The 27,442-nt window shown below is 38.6% G+C and overlaps 1 protein-coding gene across 2 annotated transcripts; it reads left to right on the forward strand.

The window, feature by feature from the left end:
* Positions 1-311: 311 nt before the first annotated feature.
* Positions 312-27,255, forward strand: GJD4 (gap junction protein delta 4). 2 transcript variants are annotated; one of them, XM_069086529.1, is made up of 4 exons: positions 312-709; positions 2,682-12,499; positions 21,430-21,601; positions 26,949-27,255. In XM_069086529.1, the coding sequence occupies exons 1-2, from the start codon at positions 646-648 to the stop codon at positions 3,851-3,853; spliced, it is 1,236 nt and encodes a 411-aa protein (XP_068942630.1). In that variant the 5' UTR covers positions 312-645; the 3' UTR covers positions 3,854-12,499; positions 21,430-21,601; positions 26,949-27,255. The 2 variants fall into 2 exon arrangements, with proteins under 2 accessions (XP_068942630.1, XP_068942631.1); XM_069086530.1 differs by lacking the exon at positions 21,430-21,601.
* The last annotated feature ends 187 nt before the right edge of the window (positions 27,256-27,442 follow it).

Below are 27,442 nucleotides of genomic sequence, written 5' to 3' on the forward strand. Positions count from 1 at the left end.
GGAGAAGGAAATGGCAAACCAATGTAGAATCTTTGGCAAATAAACCTCAAATGGGGTCACGAAGACTCAGATACAACTAAAATAACAGAACAACAGTCAAAGCTGTGGAAATATTTACAAGAAGGGGATAATGAAGAAAGTAGCTACTTTTTGGAAAGAAAAGCTTAAGTGTCCCTCGAACCTTTCAGTTACTGATCTCTACTATCCTAGGAGTGAGGTAATTGATATTTTTGGACCTCTAATAAAATTGCATTGCACATTTTCTGAAGGCACCTGACTCTCACAACTGAGACATGGGAGCAAGGCCAAGAGGTTGGAATGCCCTGGAGAGGGTAAGAATAACTCACAATGGCTTAGATAACTGCTGTCATCTTTTTGTCTCTTCACAGCTGTCAGGAAATGGGCAGCCTTGGAAGCAATCAGCTCCCCGAAGTTTCAACCCTGAGGAAGAAGAAATTGGGCTCCTGTCAATGGACTCATCACCACTTCTTTTTTTTCCCCCCTCACATTTCTAGGCTTAATCGTTGGGCGTCTTTCTAGCTAAAAAACAAATATATCCTGTGGGATTTTCCCCATATTCTTTTGGTCTGGAAAGCACCACATTCCAAGATCTCTTGCAACTTGGAGTTGGGGAATTACTGAAATATGGAACGTTGGGACTTGCTGGGGTTTCTCATCATCACATCAAACTGCAATGTGACAATTGTGGGTGAGTATTTTCTTTTAAAATCTGTCCTTTTTCCCTTTACCAAAAATGGCAGAATTCAATCTCTCTCCTAAAACCTGGCTTAGGATCCAATTTTTAGTTTTGCTGGTTGAGCTTTAAAGAACAAGCTTCCGTGTTTTTGTCAATAAAGGACCTAGGAATATGTTCCCTCCCCCCCCCTGTCCCCCCTAGGGTTCTGGCTTTGCTTCCTTTTTTCTATTTTTTCTATTACATTTTGTTCTCATTCCACCGTGATTACTTATGAAGGTCTTAAGTAAAACACTATTTGAAAGCTAACCAACTCTCCATTCATTGACACAAGTGCTGTTTTTGAAGACTAGAGCAGGTGGGAAGGGGTATTTTTATACTGTTATTCCCTTACTCAAATTACCAGGAATGGAGACAATTTTGTGAAAATAAATCATAGTTATTCTTGAAATATATTTTTCTTCTACCATATTTCCCATTTGTTTTTAGGTGTTTTAAATATTTAATTGATACTCTGCTTTCTTATTCCTTTGCAACAATATGAACTTGTATTTATTGTATTTGTGTTTATTTTATCCTTCACCTTTCATTGTGTCAACAGGCAATAGATGCCACACCCTTTCCTGCCCGTCCTCCCTTCCTCTATTATATGTGATTATCATGGGATCATTGATCTATAGCTAGGAGATTATAATTTGATCCTTAGAAATCACCTAGTCCAACTCCCTCATTTACATACTGGGAAACAGGCTCATTTGCTAGGTGGTACAGTGGACAGAGTGTCAGACCTGAAGTAAGGAACACCTGGGTTCAAATCCAGCTTCAGACATTTACTAGTAGATTGACCCTGGGCAAGGTACTTAAGCCTGTTTGCCTCAGTTTCCTCATCTGTAAAATGAGCTGAAGAAGGAAATGGCAAACCCCTCTAGTATCTTTGCCAAGAAAACCCCAAATGAGGTCATGAAGAGTTAAACAGGTCTTAGAGACAAGGACTGACTTGTCCAAGTTCACACAGGTAATAAGTGGCAGAGATGGGATTTGAACTCGATACCTTTGACTCCAAGTACAATATTCTTTCTAATGCACCAGTGTTTCCACTCTCTAGATACAGAACCTGAACTTTTAAAAAATTGCCTTGGACTCATCCCATTGATGCGAAATGGTTCTTTGGAGTTGGTCTCCTGGGTAGATTGTGAAAAATTTTTGATTTCCATTCACTGATGATGGTAACTTTCACAGACATGGATCTCCCCAAATAGAAGCTAGTTTGAATCATTGAACAGTCAGGATTATCAGATTCATTTGAAGAAATTCAGCTTGGTTATTTTCAAGTGCAACCAGCAATGTTAGTGGTATTCCCTAGAAGAAGTTATGTGGATTGCTCCTATGAACAGATACTAACCACATCCATTTGTAACACAGGCAATTACTGTGCAGAGTAGAAATGCTTCGAAAATTATTTATTCCCTTAGGTGGGTTATACATATCCTCTGTAGTCTTGTTTACACCATTAGCTGGTTTAGGAAACACCTTTTTTTCAGAGACACTATAAAGATAGATTTCAGCTCTACCCAGAGAGAATTAGACTTGTTAAAAGTTCAAATTAGTAGAAGCTGAATTAATGAAATCTTTTTTTGCCTAAGAATCCTGAAGCACTTTAAGAATAAACACAGCATTAGTTTATAAGTGGGAAAATGGAGTCACAAGTTGCTTAAATGCCCTATTCAGAATATCATCCATAGACTTGTGGCTTATAAAGTAACAAACCAAAAAGTGTACTCTCTCTCTCTCTCTCTCTCTCTCTCTCTCTCTCTCTCTCTCTCTCTCTCTCTCCCTCCCTCCCTCCCTCCCTCCCTTCCTCCTTCCCTGTACCCACTCTCCCTGTTCTCACTATGACATTGGCTCCTCATGTTCAAACAACGTTTCTAGAGTTTTCTTTAAGCTTATTTGGCTATAATATTTTCCACACCAATTTGCTCTTTTCTAGGAAAGATCTGGCTCATCTTCACAATAATGCTGAGGATGGTGGTAATCATTTTGGCAGGCTACCCAATCTACCAAGATGAACAAGAGAGATTTGTCTGTAATACTCTGCAGCCAGGATGCTCCAATGTGTGCTATGACATGTTTGCCCCTGTTTCCCACTTCCGCTTTTGGCTGATTCAGAACGTATCTGTTCTTCTACCATACATCATGTTCAGTGTTTATGTCCTCCACCAAGGAGCCCTACATGCTGCCCTACGGGCTCACCAACAAGATTGCTGTAGAGGGGGGCATAGCCTCTCTGACCAGAGAGCGGTCAAGGGCCTCTACCCAAGGCCTGGCTGCTCTCATCTAAATGTCCCTGACTTTTCCACTGCATACATAATACAGCTTCTCCTGCGGATCCTGACTGAAGCAGCTTTTGCTGGAGCCCAATACTATCTCTTTGGATTTTGGGTTCCAAAACGATTCTCCTGCTACCACTCTCCTTGTACAAGTGTGGTGGATTGCTACATCTCCCGGCCCACAGAGAAATCAATCATGATGCTTTTTATTTGGGGAGTCAATGCTCTATCCTTCCTCCTAAGTTTTGTTGACCTGACTTTTAGCATGCAGCGATGGCTGAGACAGAAGCGTCTTACCAGACAGGTGATAAAAAATGCTTGTGCCAGTGAAGAGCATGGCTCTCCAAACATCTCTCCTGGTGAAGTCAGGAACAGTTTGACCTCAGAGGTAGGACGGGGACCTTCACACCTGGTGAAGAGGTCTAGTCCAACAAGTGAGAATGGTGACTGGCCTGAGTCTAGGGGGGAAGATGTATCTCTTCATCCTATAGTGTGGCCTAAAGATGTAGCGTTTAGGTCAAACCTTAACAGCCCAAGCAATAAGTCTTGTTCATCAGGAAGAATGCCTTTTCCAGATGAAGATGGTAGTGAGATGATGTCCAGTGGCAGTCAACAGCAAGGGATAGCTCCTAAACAGCTGCAGAGCAGATCTATCAAAGAGATGGCCCAGACTCCCAGGTCCAAAGGCAGCCCCCAGCTTGGAGAACTTGTCTCTGCCTCACGAAGCAGACTTGGAGGGCATTATTCATCCAATGAGCTGAAACCTTCTGCCTCTCAGCTGAGCTGTGGCAGCCCTAGCTACCCGAGGGCCAAAAAGTCTGAATGGGTATAAAAAGATAACCCCCAGATCATGAATATGAAAGTCTTAGAAAGATGGCCAATGAAGGCCTCCAGTATCAGCAGCCATAGTTATGGCAGATGGAAACCGAAAGAGAGATTCAACATCATCTTTGGCATATGCAAATATCCAGGGAGAAATGATGAGCAGAAAGCAAATCTGGCCAAGGAGAAAGACAGACTATACAGGAAACTCGGACTGGTTCTCTTCACAGATTTAATTTTGATAAGGTCGGCTGCTGGGAAATAAGATTTATGTTATGCTTTATAAAGTTTGGATACTGTCCCAAGGAATATCACGCTAAGTCCACAATATTACTTATTTTGATGGCATTTTTTTTGTTCCTATTTCCCCATGAAAGCCTAACTATAGGCAAAAATGATTCAGCTTGGGCACAAAATTGAATTGAAAAAACTAATTTCAAGCTTATCTTCAGTAATACACTTGAATAGTTTCCCTGAATACTTTAAAGGGATATCACATGGGACCATTTTGTTTGAAAAAGTACAACCTATACCTCAAGAATTTATAAATGTAAAAGCTTAAAAGGTGAGACTGTATCATTACCTACAAAATTATCACTGAATGCCTAGACCCCATTGGCAACATTCAGATGCTAAGCAGGAAGTTTACAATGAAAAACCTGGGAAGTTTCAGGTCACTGCTAAGCTTATTCTTGCTATATAGAATTAGAGTCTGCCTAATTATCTTCTAACATGTTCAATGTGGAGTGTTTTCCCTTGTACTAATAGTACTTTCATGGGTCATGGGGAAGTAGCTCATTGTTTTCTGGATGAGAAAAGACTTGTGGCCTGCTGTGAATCAGAATCATAGAACATTAGATTTAGCAGGAAACTTAGCTACCATTTCATCCAGCCTCCTCATTTAAACAGTTTTAATAACTGGGTATGTTGCTGCAAAAAGTACTTAACTCTTACATGGTACTTCCTCCTATCTGGAAGGGGATGAGATGAATCTCACATCTCCCTGTCCTGCTGCTTCCCTTCCTACTGTGGAGGTTATAGATCCAATCAGCTACACCCTGTTATAACTACCAGCTGACTTTCATGGCAGTATGGTAGCCCTCAGGTACATTGACCCATTTATAGCTGCTGGAAAGTTATTAATACAATCACAATAGCTCAGAGCTCCCAGTTAGGAAAGTCCCTAACCTAAATCTTGGCTCCTTTATGTTTGAGAAAATAATCAAGATATAGTCAATGTTTAGGATGGGGTCTCAGGGATGGGGAACCTGTGGCCTGGATTGGATTCAGTCAAAGGGCAGCCCTTGACGACCTAGAGGGCCACATGTGGCCTCAGAAGGGCTGCACTTGAGGACTTAGAGGGCCACATGTGGCATAGAGGCCACAGGTTCCCCACCCCTGGTTTAGGTAGAAGTGAGTAGAGTCTATGACAGTGTCTATTACCAGACAGGCATAGATAGGAAGGAGAAATTGAGGAATGAATATCTTTCTTTCGTTGGGGGGAAGATTGGATGAGGTGAGCTCTACTGATAGTTTTAGTCTGAGCCATCTGTTCTGAGGTGCTTGCATGGTCTGGTAGCCCCCCTTCATCTCTCCTTTATTCTGCAAGAGCTCTCCTTTCAGATTCACCTTTTTTGTTTCTCTATTACCTGTTATCCCTGTATTGACCATATTTTCCAGTTTGGTTCATTAAATCCCAGCTAAGGGAGGCTGGACTTGTTGCCTCCTCCCTGCTGCTCAATTCTTGCAGTCACTATTTCTACTCTTTGTCTCTCAAAGGCTACGTATATCCACCTTCAAGAATTCCCTAATGTGAGCATGATTCATACCTTCTGGTTTAAAAGCTGAAATAGCCCCAAATATCTCTCAGGGTTGAAAATGAATGGTTCTCACTCTGAGAATACAAACCCAAGGATGCCAGTCAATTATCAACCTCTTGTTATATCATAGTAAGGAAACTGAGGCACAGAAAAGTTGAGTGACTTACCTAAGGTCACACAGCCAAAGGCAGACCTTGGATTCACCCTTGGCTCTTCTATGGAATCCAACCCAAGAGCTCTTTCTGCCAAACCAAAATGCTTTCAGAAGACATTGATTGATGTGATCATCTGGATCCTTAATGGCAGTATGTCCATATAACCAGTCTCTTACTTAACTTCCTCATCTGTGAAATGGGGCTAAGAACACTGGCTCTGATACTTTCTAGGCTATATGACCATGAGCAAGTCACTTAAATTCCTAATGTTGGTTTCTTCTGTAAAATGTACAGTAGCACTGCCTACCTTGTGAAGAAAGCCCTTTGTAAGCCTTAAAGGGCTATACAAATGTGACCTCCTCTGAAAGTTGCTCATTCATATCCTTTGACTACTTATCATTTGGGGATGGTCTTATTTTTTTGATGAAAAAAATTATTTTGAAGTCCACGAGTCCCTCAAAGCAGCTTGGGCATAGGAGCTTTACATTGTGAATACCTCTAAACCACCATAATGACTCTGGAGGGTAAATGAGATTAACAAGAATTTCTTGCATGCTTACGGCATGCCAGGGAACTCTTCGACTTTATGAATGATTATTAGTGAGTAATTGGACACGTAATGAATGATGCATTTGCATGTGTGTGTATGATGTCACTGAGATCTCATTTATTCCTCTTCCCCACCATAATCTTGATTTTGGTGTCAAGATTATGACATCATAATCTTCTTTGGGTATCAACCCTATTTTTGAGAAGTTCAAGGGAAAGAAACTCTTCGGTCTTCTTCAAGTTCCTATTCTAAGCCAAAACATTCAACCTGTAAGATCATACATTTCTTCGTATTTTCTCTTTCCTCCTTACCTTTCCACAGTCTGTCCCATATACCTGAAATATATTCCTTATTCACTTCCACTTCTTGGAATTTCTAGTGTTCTTCCAGGCACAACCCTTCTACATTTATGTTCCACCCAAGCTCATGGTACCTTCCCATCAAAATTATCTTGAATCTGTGTTTTTTTAATACACAAACTTATGTACAGTTAGACTGTAAACTTCTTGAGGGTAGAGGCTATTTCCTGTTTTGTCCTTGTATCCCTAGTACCTAGAGCAGTAATTGGTACAAAATGGGTGCTTAATAAATGCTCATTGATTAATTGGCTTTAAAAACAAATCTCATTTTTTCTTGTTTGACCTCAACTCTACATTCTCTAGGTGAAGGTAGAGCCATAATTGGAAATCTTCTGAGCAGGATAAAGACATTTGGGGGTGGAGTGATGGAGGTTTATGTCATGGGTAACAGGAGAAAGAACTCTTGCCCCTCTGAGGGTTGGAGGGGAAAGGTAAGCCTAGGAGAGGACACCATAGTGATGGGAAACTGAGAATGGTGGCTGTGCTGTATGATGACCCAGGTTTCAGGACACAGGTAGAGCTTATGCAATGAGACTTTGGAAATGGTGGCTGTACCATTCAGCAGCATGGGCTAGCAGAAGAACTACAAATGTACAGACAATGGGCACTCCCTGGATGTTGGTGATCTTGGGCAAAGCCCCATTGGTCCCATGTTATTACAGCTTTGGGTAAAAGATATTTCATGGGCATTGAACTTTTTATAGGAGAGAGATGTTAAGTCACCCAAAGGGTATTTTTATAGTCCTTACAGCATAATTTAACTTTTGTTCATACACTGCTATGGAGTGTTCCATTGTTTCATATAAATACGTTTTTATTGAATTAGATTTAGAGCTGCTTAAGAGCAGAAATTGCCACCTGACCTTTCTTAGCATCTGCTATCATCCCTTCAATAGGACTGAGTACATAGAAGTATTTTAAAAATATTTGGCAACTCATTGACTAATATCATAGAAAGAGAAGGCCAAGCATATTTGTGTTATCTCATTTGGATGAAGTTAGATTTTTATAGCCTTTAGAAGTGTTTCTGCTCAGTAGCCAAACCAAGAGGTCTGACCTAGAACCAGAACTACAGCATTTTCTCCTTCTTACTCTTCACTGAACAGAGAAAAGGATGAGGGGCTGCTTAATTCAGGTAAACTGAGATCAGTGTCCAATCTCTCCTTCCTTCCATCTCTCAAAACCCCTGTTTCTCTTCAAGGCTCAACTCAAATGCTACCTCATATGAAGAGGTCTTTCCTGAGTCCTCTAGTTGGCAAGGCCCCCTTCCCCAGCCACTAAGCATTTATATTTTATATAGTGACTTAGTTGTGAACATGTTGTATACCAGCCAGTAGAGTGGAAGCCCCATGAGAGGAAGGGTGGCCTCACTCTGACATTTATATCCCCAGGGTCTAGCCTAGTGTTTGGCACCAAGTAGGAACTTAATACTTTCTGACTGATTTGATTACTTTTGATTCTATATAAATTTTGTAATGATTTTTGTATATATTTTTTTGATTCTTGGTAAATTCTGGAGCTTGTGAAACTTTCTCTTCTGGGAAAAAAAGTGCTCTTCAATTCCATTCAACATGTATTTTTGAGGACCTACTATAGACACCAAGGAGAATGCAACTGTGAATATGGTGCCATCATTGTCTTCAAGGAACTTTCAGTTTAGTTAGCAATGGGTAATAATCCATGGACACAATAAGCCTAATACAATGGAGACTGTTTAGTATTATTGTGTAATACCAAAAGTGGGTGAGGGTATGACATGCTATGAGAGTTGTTGGGAATAAAGGATCACTTCAGGGGAGATCATGAAAGAGGTGATGTTTGAGTCAAGCCTGGATATATAGGCAGGATTCCAATTAGTAGAGAGGTGGGGGTAGAGTATTCCAGGAACAGGGAATAAGAGTATGAGTAAGGAGGGGAAAAGGGGAAAGAATAGAAAAAAGAACAGAAAGTACTCTTAAATTTTCTCCGCAATGCACCAGAAACCTCTTAATTCTGCAAACTCACTTCACCCTTGGACTCCGAACACTGGAAATACCCTTTATCTCTGTGGTCCCTTCCTTTGATTGACTGGTTTCTCCCAGAAGCTCCATTTTAAAGTAGTCCAGGCCAGTTGTGTCCTCATTCATCTCCAGGCTGCACTCCATACTCTATTGGATCTTCTCTTACTGCCCACCCCCACCTTCTCCCCACCAGTTTTTCCTTGACAGATACCTTCATCTCAGTCACCATTCCCCTTTCATCTACCTTTGACTTGTTTTCTTCCTTCTCTAGACTATAAGCTCCTTGAGGGCAGGGACTGTCTTCCTTTCTGCTTGTATTGTATTCTCAGCCCTTAGCACAGTTCTAGAGCATAGCAAGAACTTAATAAATGCTTGTTGACTTGTTCTTGGCATGTAGACTGGTTTGGTTAATCAATAGGATTTGTGAAGGAAAGATGTGAAAAAAGGCTATAAAGGGAGACTGAATCTAGAGTACAGGTGGTATTTAGGGCAGGGATAATTTAATTTTTTGTTTTGTATCCCTAGTCATTAGCGTAGCCCCTAACATAAAAGAAATACTTAATAAATGCTTGATTAATAAATGGACGATCAGACCTATGCATCAGAACAATTGATATGGCAGTGATCTGTAGTAGACAGAGCAGAGGCAGAAAGAATGAAGGCCAAGAGAACAGCTGGAAGACTATTACCAATAGTGCAATCAGTGATCCCCTAAACTAGGGATTGGTGATGGGGCATGATGTGGGGATGATAGATGAGAGAGATAGATGGCAACAAGACTTGGCATTCATTTGGATATGAAGAACAAGGGGAAAGAAAAAGAACTCCAAAGTTTTTCCACCCGGGTTACTGGATGAACAGTGACAGGCATAAGAAAGTCACTGAGGAAAGCAGGTTACGCAGGAAAGAATTGTAAGTTCAGGTTAGAACATACTGAGTTTAGGGAGTTATTCAATGGATCATCAGACATATCAGCAGTTAGAAATGATTCCCAGAGAGAGGTAAGGGCTACAGATCTGACCACTGCTTGCACAGCCAGTGTTTTTTAATGTTTAGTGGATAAGAGAGGATGGAGAAAGGAGTACAGTTGAACTGATAGTTTAAAAAATACGTGTTGGTTTTGAAAAAGGTAGTGGGCATTAGAGCAAGTGATAAGGGCCCAGGTAGTGCGTTGAGATCCTTGAAATGTTAAAAGACCTGAGTAAGGTTAGATGGATCTGAGAGTGCTAGCTGGATCTTCTAATAGAGGTCCTTATCTCGGAGTCCATGAATTTGTTTTATCAGAAATATTTTTAAAACTGTCACCATAATTGGTTTCTCTTATAATCATATGTGTTTTATTTTATGCATTTAAAAACATTCTTCTGAGATGGGTAGTTGATCCATTGGCTTCACCAGATTGCCAAAGGTTCCCAAGACACGAAAAAGGATAAGAAGCTCTGCTACACGAAGAATTTATGGAGGGACATGGCGATAAAGCATGGGTGGCTTGTACAGGAGGCAGTTCCCACAAAGATGACATTGTGAGTCTGCTGAAATATTGAGCACATGGAGATTCCATCACACATATGTAGATATTTATGAGTATCTATAATAGGACAAACAACAAATTTGCTAAACCTCTATCAATTATACCACATGGTTCTAGGGGATATACATAGCCAAAAATGGGCATTGCTTTTTTTACTACTGGGAAAGATACTTAAATTAACCACTTAAATTTATAAAAGAAAAAAAACAACCAACATTTCATCCTCTCATCTCTTGGCTTAAAAATATCCAGTGGATAATAGCCAACTCTTGGCAATATATCTCTGGGATATGTTATTGGAAACTATTGCAGCTGCTGCCCTTTTTGTGCTGTGGTATTAATGCAGAGATTATCTTTGTATTCAAGATGAGTGAAAAGGAAATGAGCTGTGAAGTATATTTTAATGCCAGGATTAGCATGAAGCATAGGCTATTTATTATCAGTAGAAGTCAGGTTTTTTGAGAATCCATGAGTGAAATACTAATGAATATTTTTCTTAAAGAGGAAAGCTTTCCCATCTGCTGTTTCCTTCCATTTGTCCCATCTTACCTCACGTTCCTTCTTCTTTTCTAATGGGGGCCATTTCTAGTCATCCTGATTGATATCTTGCCACTGGACCCAGATGGTTCCAGAGGAGAAAGTGAGGCTGGTAACTTGGCACAGTCCTCCCTCACTTAAATCCAATTCACTTGCAAGCCATGGCATCACCTCCCTGATGTTATGGTCATCTTCAAGAAACAACAATGAGATATGTTCTTTACTAATAAGAGCTGCTGACTTTTCTTTCTTTTTCTCAAATTGTGTATGATTTGCCATAAATTTTGAGGTAAGTCTGAGATGAAAGGGGGGCAAAAGGAGTCTATTAGATAAAGGGTTGGATTCCTAATTATCTTTCTAGATCTTTGTGTGGCTTCTTATGTGGTCTTGATGTGTCACAAATTAAAACAAAATTATCCCACACTTCAGGATTTGGAGGACGAAAGTAAGGCATTGACTTTCTCTGAATGAACCAGCCAGTCTCAGTGCTAGGAAAACCTAGCTTCAAATCCAACTTCTGACACATACTAGCTGTGTTACCATGGACAGGCTATTTAACCTCTCTGTGCTCTAGCCTGGCCTACTCCAAGATTAAGTTGTAGAACATGGGTTGACCTGCATTGGTAGAGGGAGTTTCTTCAATAGAGAATTCCCTTTATCAGTGACTTCATAGATCTAACCCCTGTCCTATCTGCTCTCTAAACATGCAGTATTTCATGAGGAAAAAAGAAAAAAAAAGGAACTGTGTTGAGGTCCTTGGACATAAGTGCTAGGTCATCAGATTCAAAGAAGAGCAATTAATGAATAACTAAATTAATTCAACAAATATTTTAATAACTGCTTCTGGAGAAAAATTAGCAATTATACTCAGCCAGGCATGGTGGCACATGTCCATAATTCCTGCTCCTGGAGAGGATAGTGGATCCTTTGAGATCAAAGGTTCTGAGCTATAGTAGGGTATTCAGTCTGGGATCTATATGGTGAACCCCAAGACTGAGAGGACACGAAGCTACCTAAGGAGGGTGAATCATCTCAGATCAGAATTGGAACAGGTCAAAACATTTCTTGGCAATCAGCAGTGAAATGTTGCCCTTCATGGTTCCTGGGCAAGATAATGAAGAAATATGTGTGTGTGTAATATTATATATTATATACACATACATATATGTATGTGTATGTGTATATACATGCATATATACATATAATATTACTCTAATGAACTCACATTACTTCTGTATATGTATACACATATAAAGTCTCACTGTTCAGACTTCACACAGAAGATTATACTCATTAATGTATTGCCCCTCTCTCATATTTCCAAGGCTAAATTCCAGAGATTTTTTTCTAAATATTGGTCTAACAGTATATTGCAGTGTCTAAAAGAGACCTGACTTCTAGACAGAGGCTTTTAAATCCACCAGCAGAAATTTCCACCTGCTGAGGCTAAAATGAGAGAGTGATTACAAGGGCTCAGGAAATTGTCTGTCAAACAGTCTGGGATCAGCCAAGGAAAGTGGCATTTACAGAACTATTCCAAGTGACTTGGAAGAGTTGATATTGCTGCTGTTTGAACATGTCGTGAATGCTATTTCTGCATTTAGTGAAAGACAGATGATAAAGAGAAGGGCAGTGTTTTCCAACTGAGGAGATGGAATATTCGGGTTTCTCTGGAGTAGACTCACAGAAGATATTGAAAATAATGTAAGTACTCCTTACTCATCACATGAAAAATACAAATCATAGAAGCAAGGTGAACAAGAAATCTTGCTCAAATACTGTCAGTTTTATTTTTGTACTGCTACTGAAGAAACAGAAACATATGTTAAATTTCCTACTAACTTGAAATAACTTTTTGTCATTCCTATCTATCACAATTCAAATGTCTTCCTTGGGGAAATCTTTTAAATTAAGTTATTATATTTATATAGAACCTTGGACTAGGAGTTAAGATGAACTGGATTCAAGCTCCATCTCAAATGACTACTAACTAGCTCTGTGACCCTGAGGAAGTTACTACTTCTCAGAGCCTCAGCTTACCTTTCTATAAAATGGGGATAAAATTAAGCACCAAGTCACAGGATCATTGTGAAAACCAAATGAGACTAGGTATGTAAAGCATCTTGTAAACCTTCGAGTACCATACAGATGTGAGTTGCTGTTGTTTTTTTTTTTATCATATATTGTCAACAGAAGAAAAATATAGGAATGGCTGAAAACATATGTTGTTCTTAGGTGCTATGCTTACAAACAGAACTGGGAGCAAGTACTCAATTTCTCACAAACTACACAAAGATAGGATGAGTTTCATAGAGAATTCAGGAAATTAAAAGGAAAATTAAAAACTTGGTTTCAAATTAAAGGACTTTTTCCTAGATGAGTGGGCCCATAGAGGTGTGATAAGATTTTTTTTAAGCCAGTAGCTCTCAGGAGTGCCTTTGTTATCAGGATATTGACTTTTTCATATGATTAATTTATTTGGCCATTGTAAGACTGAATAGCTCCATAATCAATCAAATAAATGTTTAGCTAATGTAATCCAGGCATTAAGATGATTTAAAACTCTATGTTGATTTTTTTTAACCCAAACTGGCATTTGTCACTTTATAATAATTATGATTGACGTGAGAAGCACTGTGGAGCAGTGAACAGAGAATCCATCTTGGATCAGAAAATCTTGTGTCCCGTGCTACGTCTGAAATATATTGGCTGTATGACATCAGACTTAACCTCCCTTTGTCCATAAGCAATTCCCAAAGACTATAATAATAATGCCATTGAGTTGTTTCAGTCATGTCTGATTCTTCATGACCCCATTTGGGGTTTTCTTAGCAAAAATACTGGAGTGACTTGCCATTTCCTTTTCCAGATCATTTTATAGATAAGGAAACTGAGGCAAAAAGGGTTAAGTGACTTGCCCACACAGCTAGTAAGTGTCAGGGGTCAGATTTGAACTTATGAAGATGAGTCTTCCTGATTCCTGCTCTGTTGCATTTTGCTTATATCAAATGATAAGTATTTATTGGAATACTAAGTTCAATTTTGGGTGCCATATTTCAGGACAGACATTGGAAACCTAGAGTGTTCCCTGAAGAGCATGACTGATATGAAGAGAATTAAAATGATGTCCTATGAGGATCAGTTGAAAGAATTCCCGATGTTAGAAGAAAAGGTTTAGGGAGATGTGGCCACTGTCTTTTACAAATTTGAAAACCTATAAAGATCAGATTCTTTTCAAGTGGCCCCAGAGGGCAAAACACATGTTCAATTTTCAGTTGACCATTCAACATTCAACAAAGTTCAACATTCAACAAATGTTCAAGTCAAAATATTCAGTTCCGTATGATGAAAGAACTTGCTAACTGTCTAAGGTGTCCCAAACCGGAATGGCCTGAGTTGAAAGCTAGTGAGCTCCCAGTCACTGGAGGTGTTTGAACAAAAGCTAAACTTTGCAGCGACATAATAGAGGAGAATGCATGCTTCAGGTTGGCAGACAAATTAGATAATTTCTGAGGCCCTTTCTAACTTCTAAGAGTCTAATAAGTGACTACTTGTAATCAACAGGTTGGGGGGGGGGCTAGAAATATAAGAAAAAGTTGACCCTGTCCTTGAGGGTCTTATTACTTTGTTCACAAGTCAAAAAACATGGAATATGGAATATGTACAAGGAATAATAAAAAAACAATATATAATAAAAAATTTAATTGTGTGGTTCAGTTTTTAAATGCCTTGGCCTAAAATTCTATTTTCTGTGAATAAAAGCTAACATTATGTATGCAGAACTGTAAATTTTTTATTAGCAAATCGTAAATTGTGATACCACATCTGCAAGGCCAGTCCTTTTGCAAAATTACGAAAGCATTGTACCAGCTTTTTGTTGGTTTCCTTATTTTTGTATACTTCTGTTTCCTCTTGTTACTCTCTCATCCACTCCCCATCTTGACCTCACCTTATTGACACTCAAGAGATTGCAGATCCATAGGAGTAATTAAGGATTTGGGGGCACAGAATTCAGGCAAACCATTGCAAATTTGTCAACAGTGAATTAATTGCAAGAAGTTACATTAAATAAAATGACATTCAAATCTTCAGTGTCTGTGATCAGGAGGTTAACACAGTCTTGAAGCTGAGATATACATTTATACACACACATAAACATATTTATGCACACATACACACACATATATACATACATATATATTTTTAAAAAAATTAAAATGTTGTATGAAAAATATTTTTGTTACTCATATAAAAAAATTCTTGGCTTGTGTATGTACACTCTTTTTTTCCCCTGGTGTTTTCAGCCTATTCTTCCACCATCACTTTCATGGAAATTCCACTTTTGTCCTTTTCTCTTCATTTACTTTCAGGGAAAAAAATCTAATGATTCCTCTGTTGTTATTTTGCTATTGTTCTCTCTCTCTCTCTCTCTCTCTCTCTCTCTCTCTCTCTCTCTCTCTCGTTCTCTCCCTCTCCCTCTCTCTCCCTTTCTCTCTCAAACCATAGATGTCTTTCTAGTTTTTTCCCCTTTTATGTTGAGGTAATTTATTTCACCGCTTGTATTTTCTTTGATATTTGCATTTATTCCTTTCTTCATTCATTTATCTCTAATCATTCATTCATTAATCTGTATATTCATTCATTTTTCTATCTATACATCCATTTATATATATATATATATTTTATTAGGGATTGGGAAGCACTAATTTAAGTTTCTCTGCTCCCCAGGAACTAGAAAGCAATAAAGGTTGCAAAGACAGAAGTTAAATAAAAGTTTTCTTGGAGCTATTTAGCTATTCTTCCAAAGAGAACTAGTAAGGCAGAGGTGAAATAGATAGCTGCCTATGTGATGTGATTTCTGGTGAACTCAAAAGTCCTTGGAACTTGAACCTATTTCCCTAAAAGTCCTTAGAGTGGTACCTAGAATTCCCATACTAGGCACTCCTTTGGATTGAAGCACGAAGGCCTTTGTGAAAATACAACTTCTGCCTGGGAAGTGGGACATATTATATACTATTGCTAATCATTAGCAAGATTTTTCCATGTTTCTGCACTAGCATTCTCTACTAGGCAGCTAGGTGGCACAATGGATAGAGTGGTAGGTCAGCAGTCAGGAAGACTCATCTTCCTGAGTTCAAATCTGGCCCCTGGCACTTACTACCGGTAGCTGTGGGACCCTGGGCAAATCACTTAACCCTGGTTGCCTCAATTTTCTCATCTGTAAAATGAGTTGGATGGGGTGGCTAGATGGTGCAGTGAATAGAGCACCGGCCCTGGAGTCAGGAGGACCTGAGTTCAAATCTGGCCTCAGACACTTAACATAAAAACTAGCCATGTGACCTTGGGCAAGTCACTTAACCCCAATTGCCCTCCAAAAAGCAAAAATAAATAAATTGATAAATAAATAAATAATGAGCTGGAGAAGGAAATAGTAAACCAGTCCAGTATTTTTGCCAAGAAAATCTCAAATGGGGTCACAAAGAGTCAGACACGACTGAAAACAATGACAAGAATTTGAACTGGAACTCTAAGCAATAGTTCTTCCACATGCATGTTTTTCTTTTGCATATGTTATGAGTCTCATGAATTTAACAATTTTTTTTTACCTTAACAATAGTGGGTTGTCCCCAACAATTTATGCTCTCACTGGTCTTTTGAAAACAGAAATTTAAACTTATTAAATATATAGAATTAGAATATACACTGGTCACATTGGGAATATTTTAGCTCAAAAACATCATACAAGTCATTGTTCATCCAAATGGGAATACGATCAGTCAGATAACTATTTTACATAAGGAATTTCACTTTAATAACTTCTAATGGGCAACTTACAACATATTCAGTCAGAAAAAAACAGGGGAATAACAAAGTTAAATGGGACTAAGCTCTGTGACATGGCAAAACTGCATGTAGAAGCTGAAACAATGGAGATTATAACTTTCAAGGAAAATATCTCTAGGTAGAACAGACAGAACAGTCAAGGTCTGGTTGGACAGACAAAATGAGAGTTTCTCAGCTTCCTGGCTCTCAGAAATAGTGATTTCTGAATGGAGAAAGCATAAAAGAGAGAAAGAGAAGGGAATATGAATGGCGTTCTTCAATGTCAATTCAAATACTGAGTCTCTTTGAAGCCAATTCCTATGTTCAAGAAGAGAGATGCAACCCATGCACCTACCTTGACCAAGATTTGCAAAACAAACTATATCCCCTAAAATCTAGTTCTGCTTAGAGGTTTCCCCCCTAAACTGTGGAATAGAATCAGATGGTCACCGATTTAGAGCTGAAGCGAGCTAAGACATTAAACAATTTGTTGCCACCCTCTACTTTCCCTTGCTAAATATATTGAAAGGATGGGAAGGGGGTGGTTCTAGCACATCTCTTTGTGTTTTATTTTAGTCTTGCAAACTTTTACTCCTTTTCTACATTATCATGTTAGCTAGTTGTTCAAAAATAATAGCAGGGAGACAGAGGCTCTGAAGGAAACTCTTCTGTACTGTGTTCTGTCTGGAAATTGTAGACTGTCTTTGCATAGTTTCTTTTAATCCTGTTTTGACCCTGGGTCCCAGAACTGTTCATTCATAGAATATGTTTTTGGGTTAAATAAGGATTTAGTAGGCCTCTGGTTAGGTTGGAGGTAGAGTCTGCTCCTCTCAAAGGAGGAAAACAATGGGGTCTTCAGAGAAATCCTGCCTCTACCTTTCCAAGGTCTTTTCTCTCATTCTTTTCTCTGTTACTAGACAGCCGCCTGGAATTAATTCAAATATTAGATGAACCACTCAAGACCATCACTTTGGTTTCTTGATGTCTTTTAGGAACATGTCAGTAAGTCATATATGTTAACAGTCTTAATGACTTATTCTATCAACTAGTCAGTCCCCTAAAAAATCCTGGAACATGGTGCACAAAACAAGTAGATTTTGATGAATACAAAAAGAGGTCAGGAAAAATCTAGGGCTTGGAAGAGTTATGACATGCTCATTCAAGGGCCAGCATTTCTTCACAGTTCACTGGGGCCCTTAAAACAGATCATGATTCTCAAATTCCATGGGAAGCTGTGAAGGCCTAGTGCAGGCCCTGGGTTTTGCATATAGTAGGTATGGATTCTGGGTATTTCTTTAGACATAATCTATATGAGGGAAATCATACTTTTGATAATCCAAGGAGAATTAATACCTTTTGTTGTTATTCTGGTACTTTCCCCAAATGTTAATGGCCAATTTACAACAAAGCCAAATCAGTACCTTTGGGAGCTCATAGAAGTGGATTGGATTTATCGACCCACCCTTTCTTTGACTAAACTTGGAAACATCTGCTAGTTATTCATTCTCTCTAAATTTGGCAAAACAAGATTCTGTTTGAAGGCTTCAAGGAATTTGCCATATTCATCCTTTAATTTGATTAAGCTTGGACTTAAAAGCTTCTGTATGATTTACAAAAATCCAAACTTTGTTAAGCCTTTAAAGAATTTTGAAATGCAAAGATGCAAAATCATAATACAGTATAAAGTTCTGTTTATCTGGAGGGCATGTGTGTTCTTTGGAGCCTAAGAGGTTTTTTTTTTTTGGTAATTTCCTTCCACACTTCATTCCAGATCTGGTCTTCCAGCATGAAAACTGGAAAACTAAATATTCTTTACTATAGTATGTGAAAGTATTCTTGCCAAAGTGGTTGTAGAATTTCTTTAAAGACACTCTGCTCCCCTCAAATTCCCTGTTTTCTCTAAGCATTCCACTCCCTCATCCAAGTAATAATAATGATAATGATAATTAATAATAATAAATAGCTGACAGTTCTGTAGTGCTTCCTATGTGCCAGGTACTATGCTAAGCATTTTACAGTTATTATCTCACATTATTATTATTCCTTGCAACAACCCTGGGAGGTAGGTGTAATGTAATGCCAAGGAAAGGTAACTTCCCAAGGTTCAGAATACCAGCATAGGTGCTCTCCATTTTATTCAGTGATAAAGTAAGAACAGAGAAGGTCAAAACATGACATCATTCAAAATACAGCATTTACTAAGTGTGATTAAATAATCTCCAAGTACTACCCCACCCCAGGACCTTCAAAGCCCCTCTTCTCAAATGGAGATTAGTTTCCAAACATAAGTAAAGTACATTCATTTGCTCAACCATAGAACACAAAAAGGTCAAAAGTTCCCCACCCCTGGATCACAATTGAATCTACCCCAGAGTTACATCAAGTTTAAGCACAGCACTTAATACCCAAATGGAGGTCTTTTCTTCATCTTGACAGGAGGCAAGTTCTCAGCAATCTTAGTTCCTGGGGAGACAAGGCTTAGCAAGGCCACAAGATACATTGCCAGTCCCTTCATTAATTCATCCTCTGTCTGTAGGACAGTCCTAGAACCCCTGAAAACATTAGCAAAACCCTCTCCCAGGATTTCTGTAAACATACAACAAAAAATCCTTCTTCAGGGCTTCTGAACCAACAGAAAGGTCCCCAGACCCCTGCAACAACAGCACTGTCCTTCACCAGTGGACAGTATTCACTCTGTCTGCAGGACAGTCTCCAGACCCCTGCAACAACAGCACTGTCCTTCACCAGTGGACAGTATTCACTCTCTGTCTGCAGGACAGTCTCAGGGCTTCTTAGCCAACAGCCAGGTTCCAGGACTTCTTCAACAGGACTGTCTTTCACCAGTGGACAAATCAACATCAAAACAGACAGACAAAGTACCAGCAAAACAGCCATGTCTCCTCAGTCCTTGGTAGCTCAGGGGGCAGGTCTCAAAAGTCCAGGGCAATTCAAAGTGGCCCCCAGCAATCCTCAGTCTCTCTCTCTGCCTCCACGAGGTGCTGCTTCCAAAAAGTTCTTCTGCTTCTCTCTTGTCTCTCCAAATCTACGTCACCAGCTCCAACCAGTTCAGGACTCTCTTTTCACATCAACAAGTCCATCACACAGGTGGGATTAACAAGCTCTGGGTTTTAACACAATCAATTTGAAAACCAAGCCAACACAGGGGAATCTTTAATTGCCATTACTATCACAGTAGGTGCTGTTAATATTTCCATTTTTCAAGGGAGGAAACTGAGGCAAACAAGGGTTAAGTGATTGACTGAGGGTCACATAGCTAATAAATGTCGGTGACTGCATTTCAACTCAGGTCTTCCTACCCATATAATACTACTACTCTTTTCCCCATGGAATCTGTGAAGGGGAGTAAACTAGAAGCCTAGAAAGGTTGGAAGGGGCCAGGTTATAAAGGACTTTAAAAGCTAAGTGGAAGATTTTTTATTTGATTCTGGACTTTATTGAATAGCAAGGTCATGTGGTCAGAGTTATACTTGACATTGAGTGAAGGCTATGTTGGGATGAGGAGAGTACGATGACTATTGCTGTTTCTGCTTCTCCTGCCGCATCTACGACTATACCAGGTATTACTGCTGTTACTACTACTATTACTATCCTAAGCTGCTGCGGCTTCTGCTCCTGCTACTAGCATTTACAGCACCTCTTATACACCAAACACTGTGCTGAGTGCCTTCTAAATATTATCTCATTTGATCTTCATAATAATCTTGCAAGGGAGGTACTATTAGTATACCTATTTTACAGTTAAGGAAACCAATGCAAACAGAAGCTAAGTGACTTGACCAAGGTCATATAACTAATAAATGTCTGAGGCATGGATTCGTGCTTTTCTGACTCCAGGTGCAGCACTCTATCCACTATGCTACCTGGTTACCTCTGTGAAGTAATTCCTTATAAGGTCAGAAGTATTTCTAAGGAGAAATAAAATTATCACGATAACTTGACTTCTTAAAGTCAGATGTGAATGATCACAGCATCTGTTATCATTATTTGGAACTTTTTGTGGGTGCTGCAGGGACCTCAGGTGGCAACCTGGGGTCATAGTGTTCAATAGGATATGCCAGAACTAGACTTTATAAAGTTTTTTGGAGGTTCTCTCAAAGTTGCAGTTCTTTCTTATAGAGGCAGGTGGTCATGTGAAATAAAATATTTTTGAGTTTTCAGAAAGAGTTGGAAACCACTCTGATATCTTGACTAAATTTCTGAAGAATTGAGTAACTCTAGGGAAACTGAGTCTATCTGAGCTAATTTAGAATGCATACTAATTTTCTTTTTATTTGATGCCAGAACTACATGCTTTGCTTTGATTTTTGTTTTTGCTTTTTGGAGGGAGGAAGACAGGGCAATTGGGGTTAAGTGACTTTCCCAAGGTCACAGGGCTAGTGTTAAGTATCTAATGCTGGATTTGAACTCAGGTCCTCCTGATTTCAGGGCCAGTGCTCTATTCACTGTGCCACCTAGTTGCCCCCACATATTTTTCAAATATGTTTTCAAATGACGAAACTAAGGACAAAATTCTACTTAGAGAAAATTCTGACAACCAGCCAAAGGTAACAGAACATGCGAATAGGAAGCATGGGCTTGAAGTATTTCATGCAACCCCCCAAATTGGTTTTACACATCAGAGGTATTCCATAAATATTTAATGAATGAATAAATTTAAGTTAGATGAAAAACATTCATTTTTCAACATGCTTGTTAAGTCAGGCTGTTAGCTTCTTTTGAATTCCTATTTAATGGAATGTTCTTGAATTCAGGTGAGAATTGTGATCTTGTGTAAATGTCTTGTCTTACAGAGTTTGAAATCTGGTTTTGGATTGGACTTGGGAACTCCTACCTCAATTTTTCTAAATGATGAAGATAGGGGATAGTAATTCTTCAGTTCTAAAACTAGCTATGCTGGTATTGAGTCCTAGAGAATAAGGATCCTTAATTTAACTAACTCAATCTCTCCTGAAAGTTCCTTGGGTAAGTGCTCATTATTCCTTTTAGGTCAACCCATGAAATCAGAAACATTCTTTTAAAGACTCCATTTTATCATAAAAAATATCATAAATATTTTATAATGAATAAAGCCCAAGACTGGGTGGCTAGCTGGTTCAGTGGAGAATGCTGGATCAGAAGTCAAGAAGACTTATCTTCCTGAGTTCAAATCTAGCCTCAGACAATTAGCTGTGTGACCCTAGTCAAGTCACTTAACCCTGTTTGCCTCATTTGTAAAATGAGCTGGAGAAGGAAACAGTAAACCACTCCAGTATCCTTGATAAGAAAACCCCAAATGGGCTCATGGAGAAAGTCAGATACAACTGAAAAGATGACTCCATACTTAGGAAAAAAAAAAACCCAAAACAAAACAAAACCAAAGGTCAAGATTTCCCTGTGTAAAGGAAAATGGAATTAGTTCTATTCTACAGATAAAGAAAAAGAGGCACAAAGGTTATAGTAACCAACTGAAAACTACAAAGAAAGTCTGAGTAAGAGCATGTCTCAAGTTAGGCCTCAGCATCATATAATCACAGAATTGGAAAAGGCCTAGAAGTCTATATAGTTTCTATTATATTATTTCTATTATATTCTAATATATATTCCTATAGTCCAATCCTTCCCCACAACATGAAGCTTGTCTATACTGTGTACCCTGTCTACAATATGATCCTCCTCTGAAAGTTATACCCAGGGCCCATCATCTATTCAAACTCACATCTTGGTGCCCCGATTTCCTCTGAATCTTACCAGTCCAACCCAGGAGACATATATATTTGAAACAAAAAGCATTTAATGAAATATAATTGAGAAGTAGCAATGACTTCCAATAGGAATAAACATTTTCACCATATATCCCACTTGGTTTCTACTCCTAGTGTCTCCTGGGAACCTTCAGCTAAGATTCCAGTCAACCACTGTTTCTCTAACACAGCCTAAGGAAGAATTCACTCATCACTCACAGGAAGCTTTAAAGGAAGCTGCTACAACTAAGGGCCCTGGGCTTCTTAGTGAGGACTAAACATGATCACATAAACCTTGGCCAAACTTGCACCTAACTTCCTGTGGCTGGTTCAGTGTCTACTTTTTCTTTTTGTTTGCATTTGGGAATTATATTTTATTACTGAATTTGTACCAACCAATGAGAAGGTAGACCAAATTACAACATATACAATTATTAAAAACATCCCCCCCCCATCCTTAAGGTTTCATTTTTCTCGCTAAAATTTAAGGTGAAATTTCTCACTCATAAAAGACAATTTACCCAAGAGAAATAATGATATCAGCTAACATATTTGTAGTGCTTTGGGGTTTTAATATTTTATATATATATATATATATAATTTTACATGTATAATCTTATCTAATCCTCATAACCATCCTGTGAGGTTGGTACTGTGACCATCTCAAATAACAAATAAGGAAAGTGGGGCTGAGAGATTAACGGTTTTGACTAGGGTGTCCATGTGTACTGTTGAAGACCTCTAGTGACAGAAAACCAGCTACCTCACAAGTTGGCCCATTCCATTTGGGGACTTCTCTAATTGTTAGGAAGTTTGTCCTTGTATTCAGTCAAAATGGGTCTCTCCACTAATGTTGGGTCTCCCAGTAACTAGTGATTGGTGATTGTTTTGTCCTATTCTTACTCTTATTTCATTGTTAATCTGCAAATATTTGAAAACAGTGACAACATCCCCTGTCTCCTACATTCCTCCTTTTTAGGTATCTGCCAGTCTTCACATGGCATTGTCTTGAGTTCTTTCATTATTCTGATATCCTTAGCACCATTCCAAGCTTGGCAATGTTCCTTCTAAAATATGGAAAAAGTTGAACCATAACTAAATAGATTTTAAAATATATATTTCTTTGACATTGAAGAGGTAACAAGAACATGACATTCCTTTTACACCAAAGGGTGAATTTTACCTCTCAGGCCAGATGAGGGCGCTCCTGACTTCTCAAAAAAACTAAATGCCAAAATGAAGTAGTTAAAATGGTAAGAAAAAAAAAATTCTACAATAATTCCTTGTAATAAGTTTCAAATTTGTAATTTGTCTGCCTGCTTAGTTTCTATCAATGAGCTCTCCCCTCCCCATTTTCATTTTGGAAAATAGCTTGGGTAGAACCTGTAAAGTACAGGGTACAAAGTTATTCATTTAACCTACCTCATTTAACAATCAGGTGAAATATAGACCAAGTTAAATTAAATTTAATTCTGATTTAATTTGCCTTAGTATTCCATAATTAGAAGCAGGTTTATTGAGAAAGAAAATGCAATTTTATTTTCTGATTTAAATTGCTCTACGGTTCACCTGAGAGTTAAATGAGGTAGTATAAATGACTGCTTTTGTCTTACATGATTAACAAGTTATCCGAAAGATTCCATAAGCTCTTGAAAGCTCTGTTGTCTGCTCGGAGTTGATCTTAACCTTTGGCCATCTTTTTTCCTCTCCTCAATTCTGCTTTCAGCTCCAGCCTATTCTGATCTCCATTTACCCTTTTCAGGTATAATCTATCCCTTTAGGTCATCTTATCCTAGGGCCTAGACTGGAGTCTAAATCACATTTAGCTAATCCCTTAGAATTCCTCTCCAGTTTTGTTCTCCTTGATGAGTGATTTCCCCAACTCCAAGAATTCTCTCCCAGAACTATCTCTGAGATGATTCTCTATAGTGATTCTTGTATTGACTTTCAAGTAGCCCTTCCCCCTCCCTTCCCCCCTTCAGAGGTTCAGAACACAGAACATGTTCTCCCTAAACTGATCCTGGACTGGCTTTCACCATGGCAGGAGTATTTGTCTTTTGACTCAGCTCCCAACCAAGGACATTTTCCCACAGCTCACTACAATTTAATATCAAGAGTGCATCAAGAAGCTGGTTTTTCCTTTACCTTGGGTTTCTAGCAGCTTAATTAAGAGAATATTAAATATGCAAAATACTTTAGTAATGTGAATGTTGAAGAGCAATTAATCTGGGATCACTGATGAAAAAGTGAATTGACCAGTCATGCCAGTAGTCATACTGTAATCAGTTTACTCATCTATAAAATGAGGGAATTGGAGACAGTAATCTCTAAGGCTCTTTCCAGTTTTAAATCCATGACACTGTGAAACATTTGCCTGCTGCTTCAACCGATAGGCTATTTGAAACTGTGCTGATTAGCACCAAAACACTGAGGGGAACTGTATAGTTCAGTTGGATTTTGTGACCACATAGACACACTCTTAGTAAGGTGAAACTTACTGTGCTCCAGTGTGCTAAATTATATCCTGGCAGCTTGAAGAAATTAAATCAGCTTCTGAAGATGACTGTGGAAGAAGGGATCATAGTATAAAAAGGACACTGGATTGGAGTCTGGAGACCGGATTTCTAGACTTGTAGCCCTAGCTCTGTCACTCTATGACCTTGGACAAATCATTTAACCTCTCCATCTCAGATTTTTTATCTGAAAAAAAAATTAGTGTGTATCTGGGTGGGAAGGGGACAAGGAGGTTACAAAAAAATTTAGCTCTTTACCCTTTTTTTGTTTGTTTATAATGGATCCCTTTGGAAATCTGGTGAATCCTATGAACTCTTCTCAGAATAATGTTTTAAATACATAAAACAAAAACATATAACATTACAAAAGAGTCTAGTTAGAATGAAATAAAGATGTATTTTTCCCCTTATCCAAGTTTATGGACCCCATGAAGTTCTCAGAACCCAGATTAAGAACTTTTTTGATGAATGATATTAAGGACCTTGCCATCTACAACATTTTATGACTCTATAATGGTGGGTAAGTCACAACTTCTCTGGGTCCCAGCTCCTACATCCTTAAAAAGAGAGGGATAGGGGCAACTAGATGATACAATGAATAGAGCATCGTCAGGAGGACCTATGTTCAAATCCAGCTGAGACGCTTGAGACACACTGTGTGACCTTGGGCAAGTCACTAACCCCAATTGCCCTACCTTCCCCCCTCCAAAAACAAAACAAAACAAAACATAAAAAAAAGAGGATAGCCTTGGTGACATCTCTTCTAGCTCTACAATTTTGGAAATCTAGCAGGTTAAATCTCACTTTGATCCACATTCCCTTGGATAAATACTTGCTGGATCCTAGCTCCCCTCTCAACATTTCAAACCTCTATGGCCAGGATGATCCTTCCCAGCAGTCTGCATACCACCTTAATCTTGATTGGTCTTCCCTTTCTCCCTTGGATTTTCTTAGTGTAATGGTGCTGCTTTGCCCTGCAGTTATATACTATGTAAATCTGGGCATCCATCCTTTAGGTCACCAATGTCCCCTAGGCACCCTCTTTCTTTTGGGTGACCTTGTGCTCCATTCTAGTCTTTGTTCCCTAGCCTCTGTTTCCATGAACACATAGATAAAGAGCCTAAGAAGTATTTCCCACCTAATGACATAACAGGAGTTATGTCATGAATGAAATTTCCACTAGATAGCAAAAATAGACCAACTCCCACAATAGATACTATGGAAAAGGACAGTCAAAAAGAATGGAGTAAAGATAACAAAATTCATTTCAAGTAACTTATTGTGCAGTAATCCTTATTTCACAACAGAGCAGTATGGTGGAATAGAAAGTACCTGGGTTTTGAGTCAGAGGATCAGGGTTTCTATCACACTTCCGTCACTGTCTATATTATCTATGACTTGAGTTTTCTGGGTCTCACTTCCCTCATTGGTAAAATGAGGGAGCTGAACTAGATTGTGTATATCTATAAGATGATGATTCCACTGCTCTTTCTCTTATCAAAAGTTTTAGTGTTTCTTGGGTTTTGGTAGACACTCTATTAGGTTGTGGTATTTGCTCAAAAGTATCCTCATATCTGATTAAGAACAGACATCACCTAAGGAAGTACTGAGATTTCAGTGCTGTCCTGAAACTTGACTATATTAATAACATAACCATTTGGATTATTGCTTAATTCTTTTTTTTTTTTTGCTTTTTTTTTTTTGGAGGGAAGGCAGGGCAATTGGGGTTAAGTGACTTGCCCAAGGTCACACGGCTAGTTTTTTTTGTGTTAAGTGTCTGAGGCCAGATTTGAACTCAGGTCCTCCTGACTCCAGGGCCAGTGCTCTATTCACTTCGCCACCTAGCCACCCAAATCATTGCTTAATTCTATTGAGGTTTAAAAAAAATTACTTCTTATGTATGTTTGTACCTTTGATAACCAAAGTGCCTTATTCATGATGGTAGGCAATGAAATGCATAATGGAAAGTGTCTGTTTGTCAACTGGATTAATGTACACAGTAAGCATCTAATAAATATTTGTTGGATTGGTTTGGAATGAAAGGGAATCTAATTTTAATTACTTCTTTATTAACAGGTTCTGAAACATGTGCATCTTCTTACCACAAGATGGCAGTACAACATAAATTTCAATTTCTGATGGCTAGCTTCCATACATACATATATGCAAATGCTTTCTTATAGCTCTCTTATCAACTTTTCCAACTTGAGTCATCTGATTGTGGAGATTATTTTTATCTGAGTCATAGTTACATGCATATTGTGCCTTGTTAGTTGTTTATATTTAACCTCATTTTCTAGTACATTTTACCACTTAAGTTACTTGTGGTTTTGAGCAAGAATCAGACTTTTCCCCCAATAAAACTTTTGAAGTGTTACAGGCACTTGGAATGTCCAACTGCTATTTTATATGGCTTGCCTTTTCTATTTTCATGTAATTGCTTCCTTTTATGCCATTTTCAAATTGGATTAATGATAAAAAGGAAAGTGTTTCATTGAACTTTTCCCACAACATATTTTAATGAACTTTGGTTTTACTTATAGTTGTTTCAACCCCATAAATTTTATTTA

This window comes from Petaurus breviceps, unplaced genomic scaffold (assembly GCF_028583685.1).
Source record: "Petaurus breviceps papuanus isolate PSGF00001 unplaced genomic scaffold, PetGlider_PUasm1.0 178, whole genome shotgun sequence".
Lineage (NCBI taxonomy): Eukaryota > Metazoa > Chordata > Mammalia > Diprotodontia > Petauridae > Petaurus > Petaurus breviceps.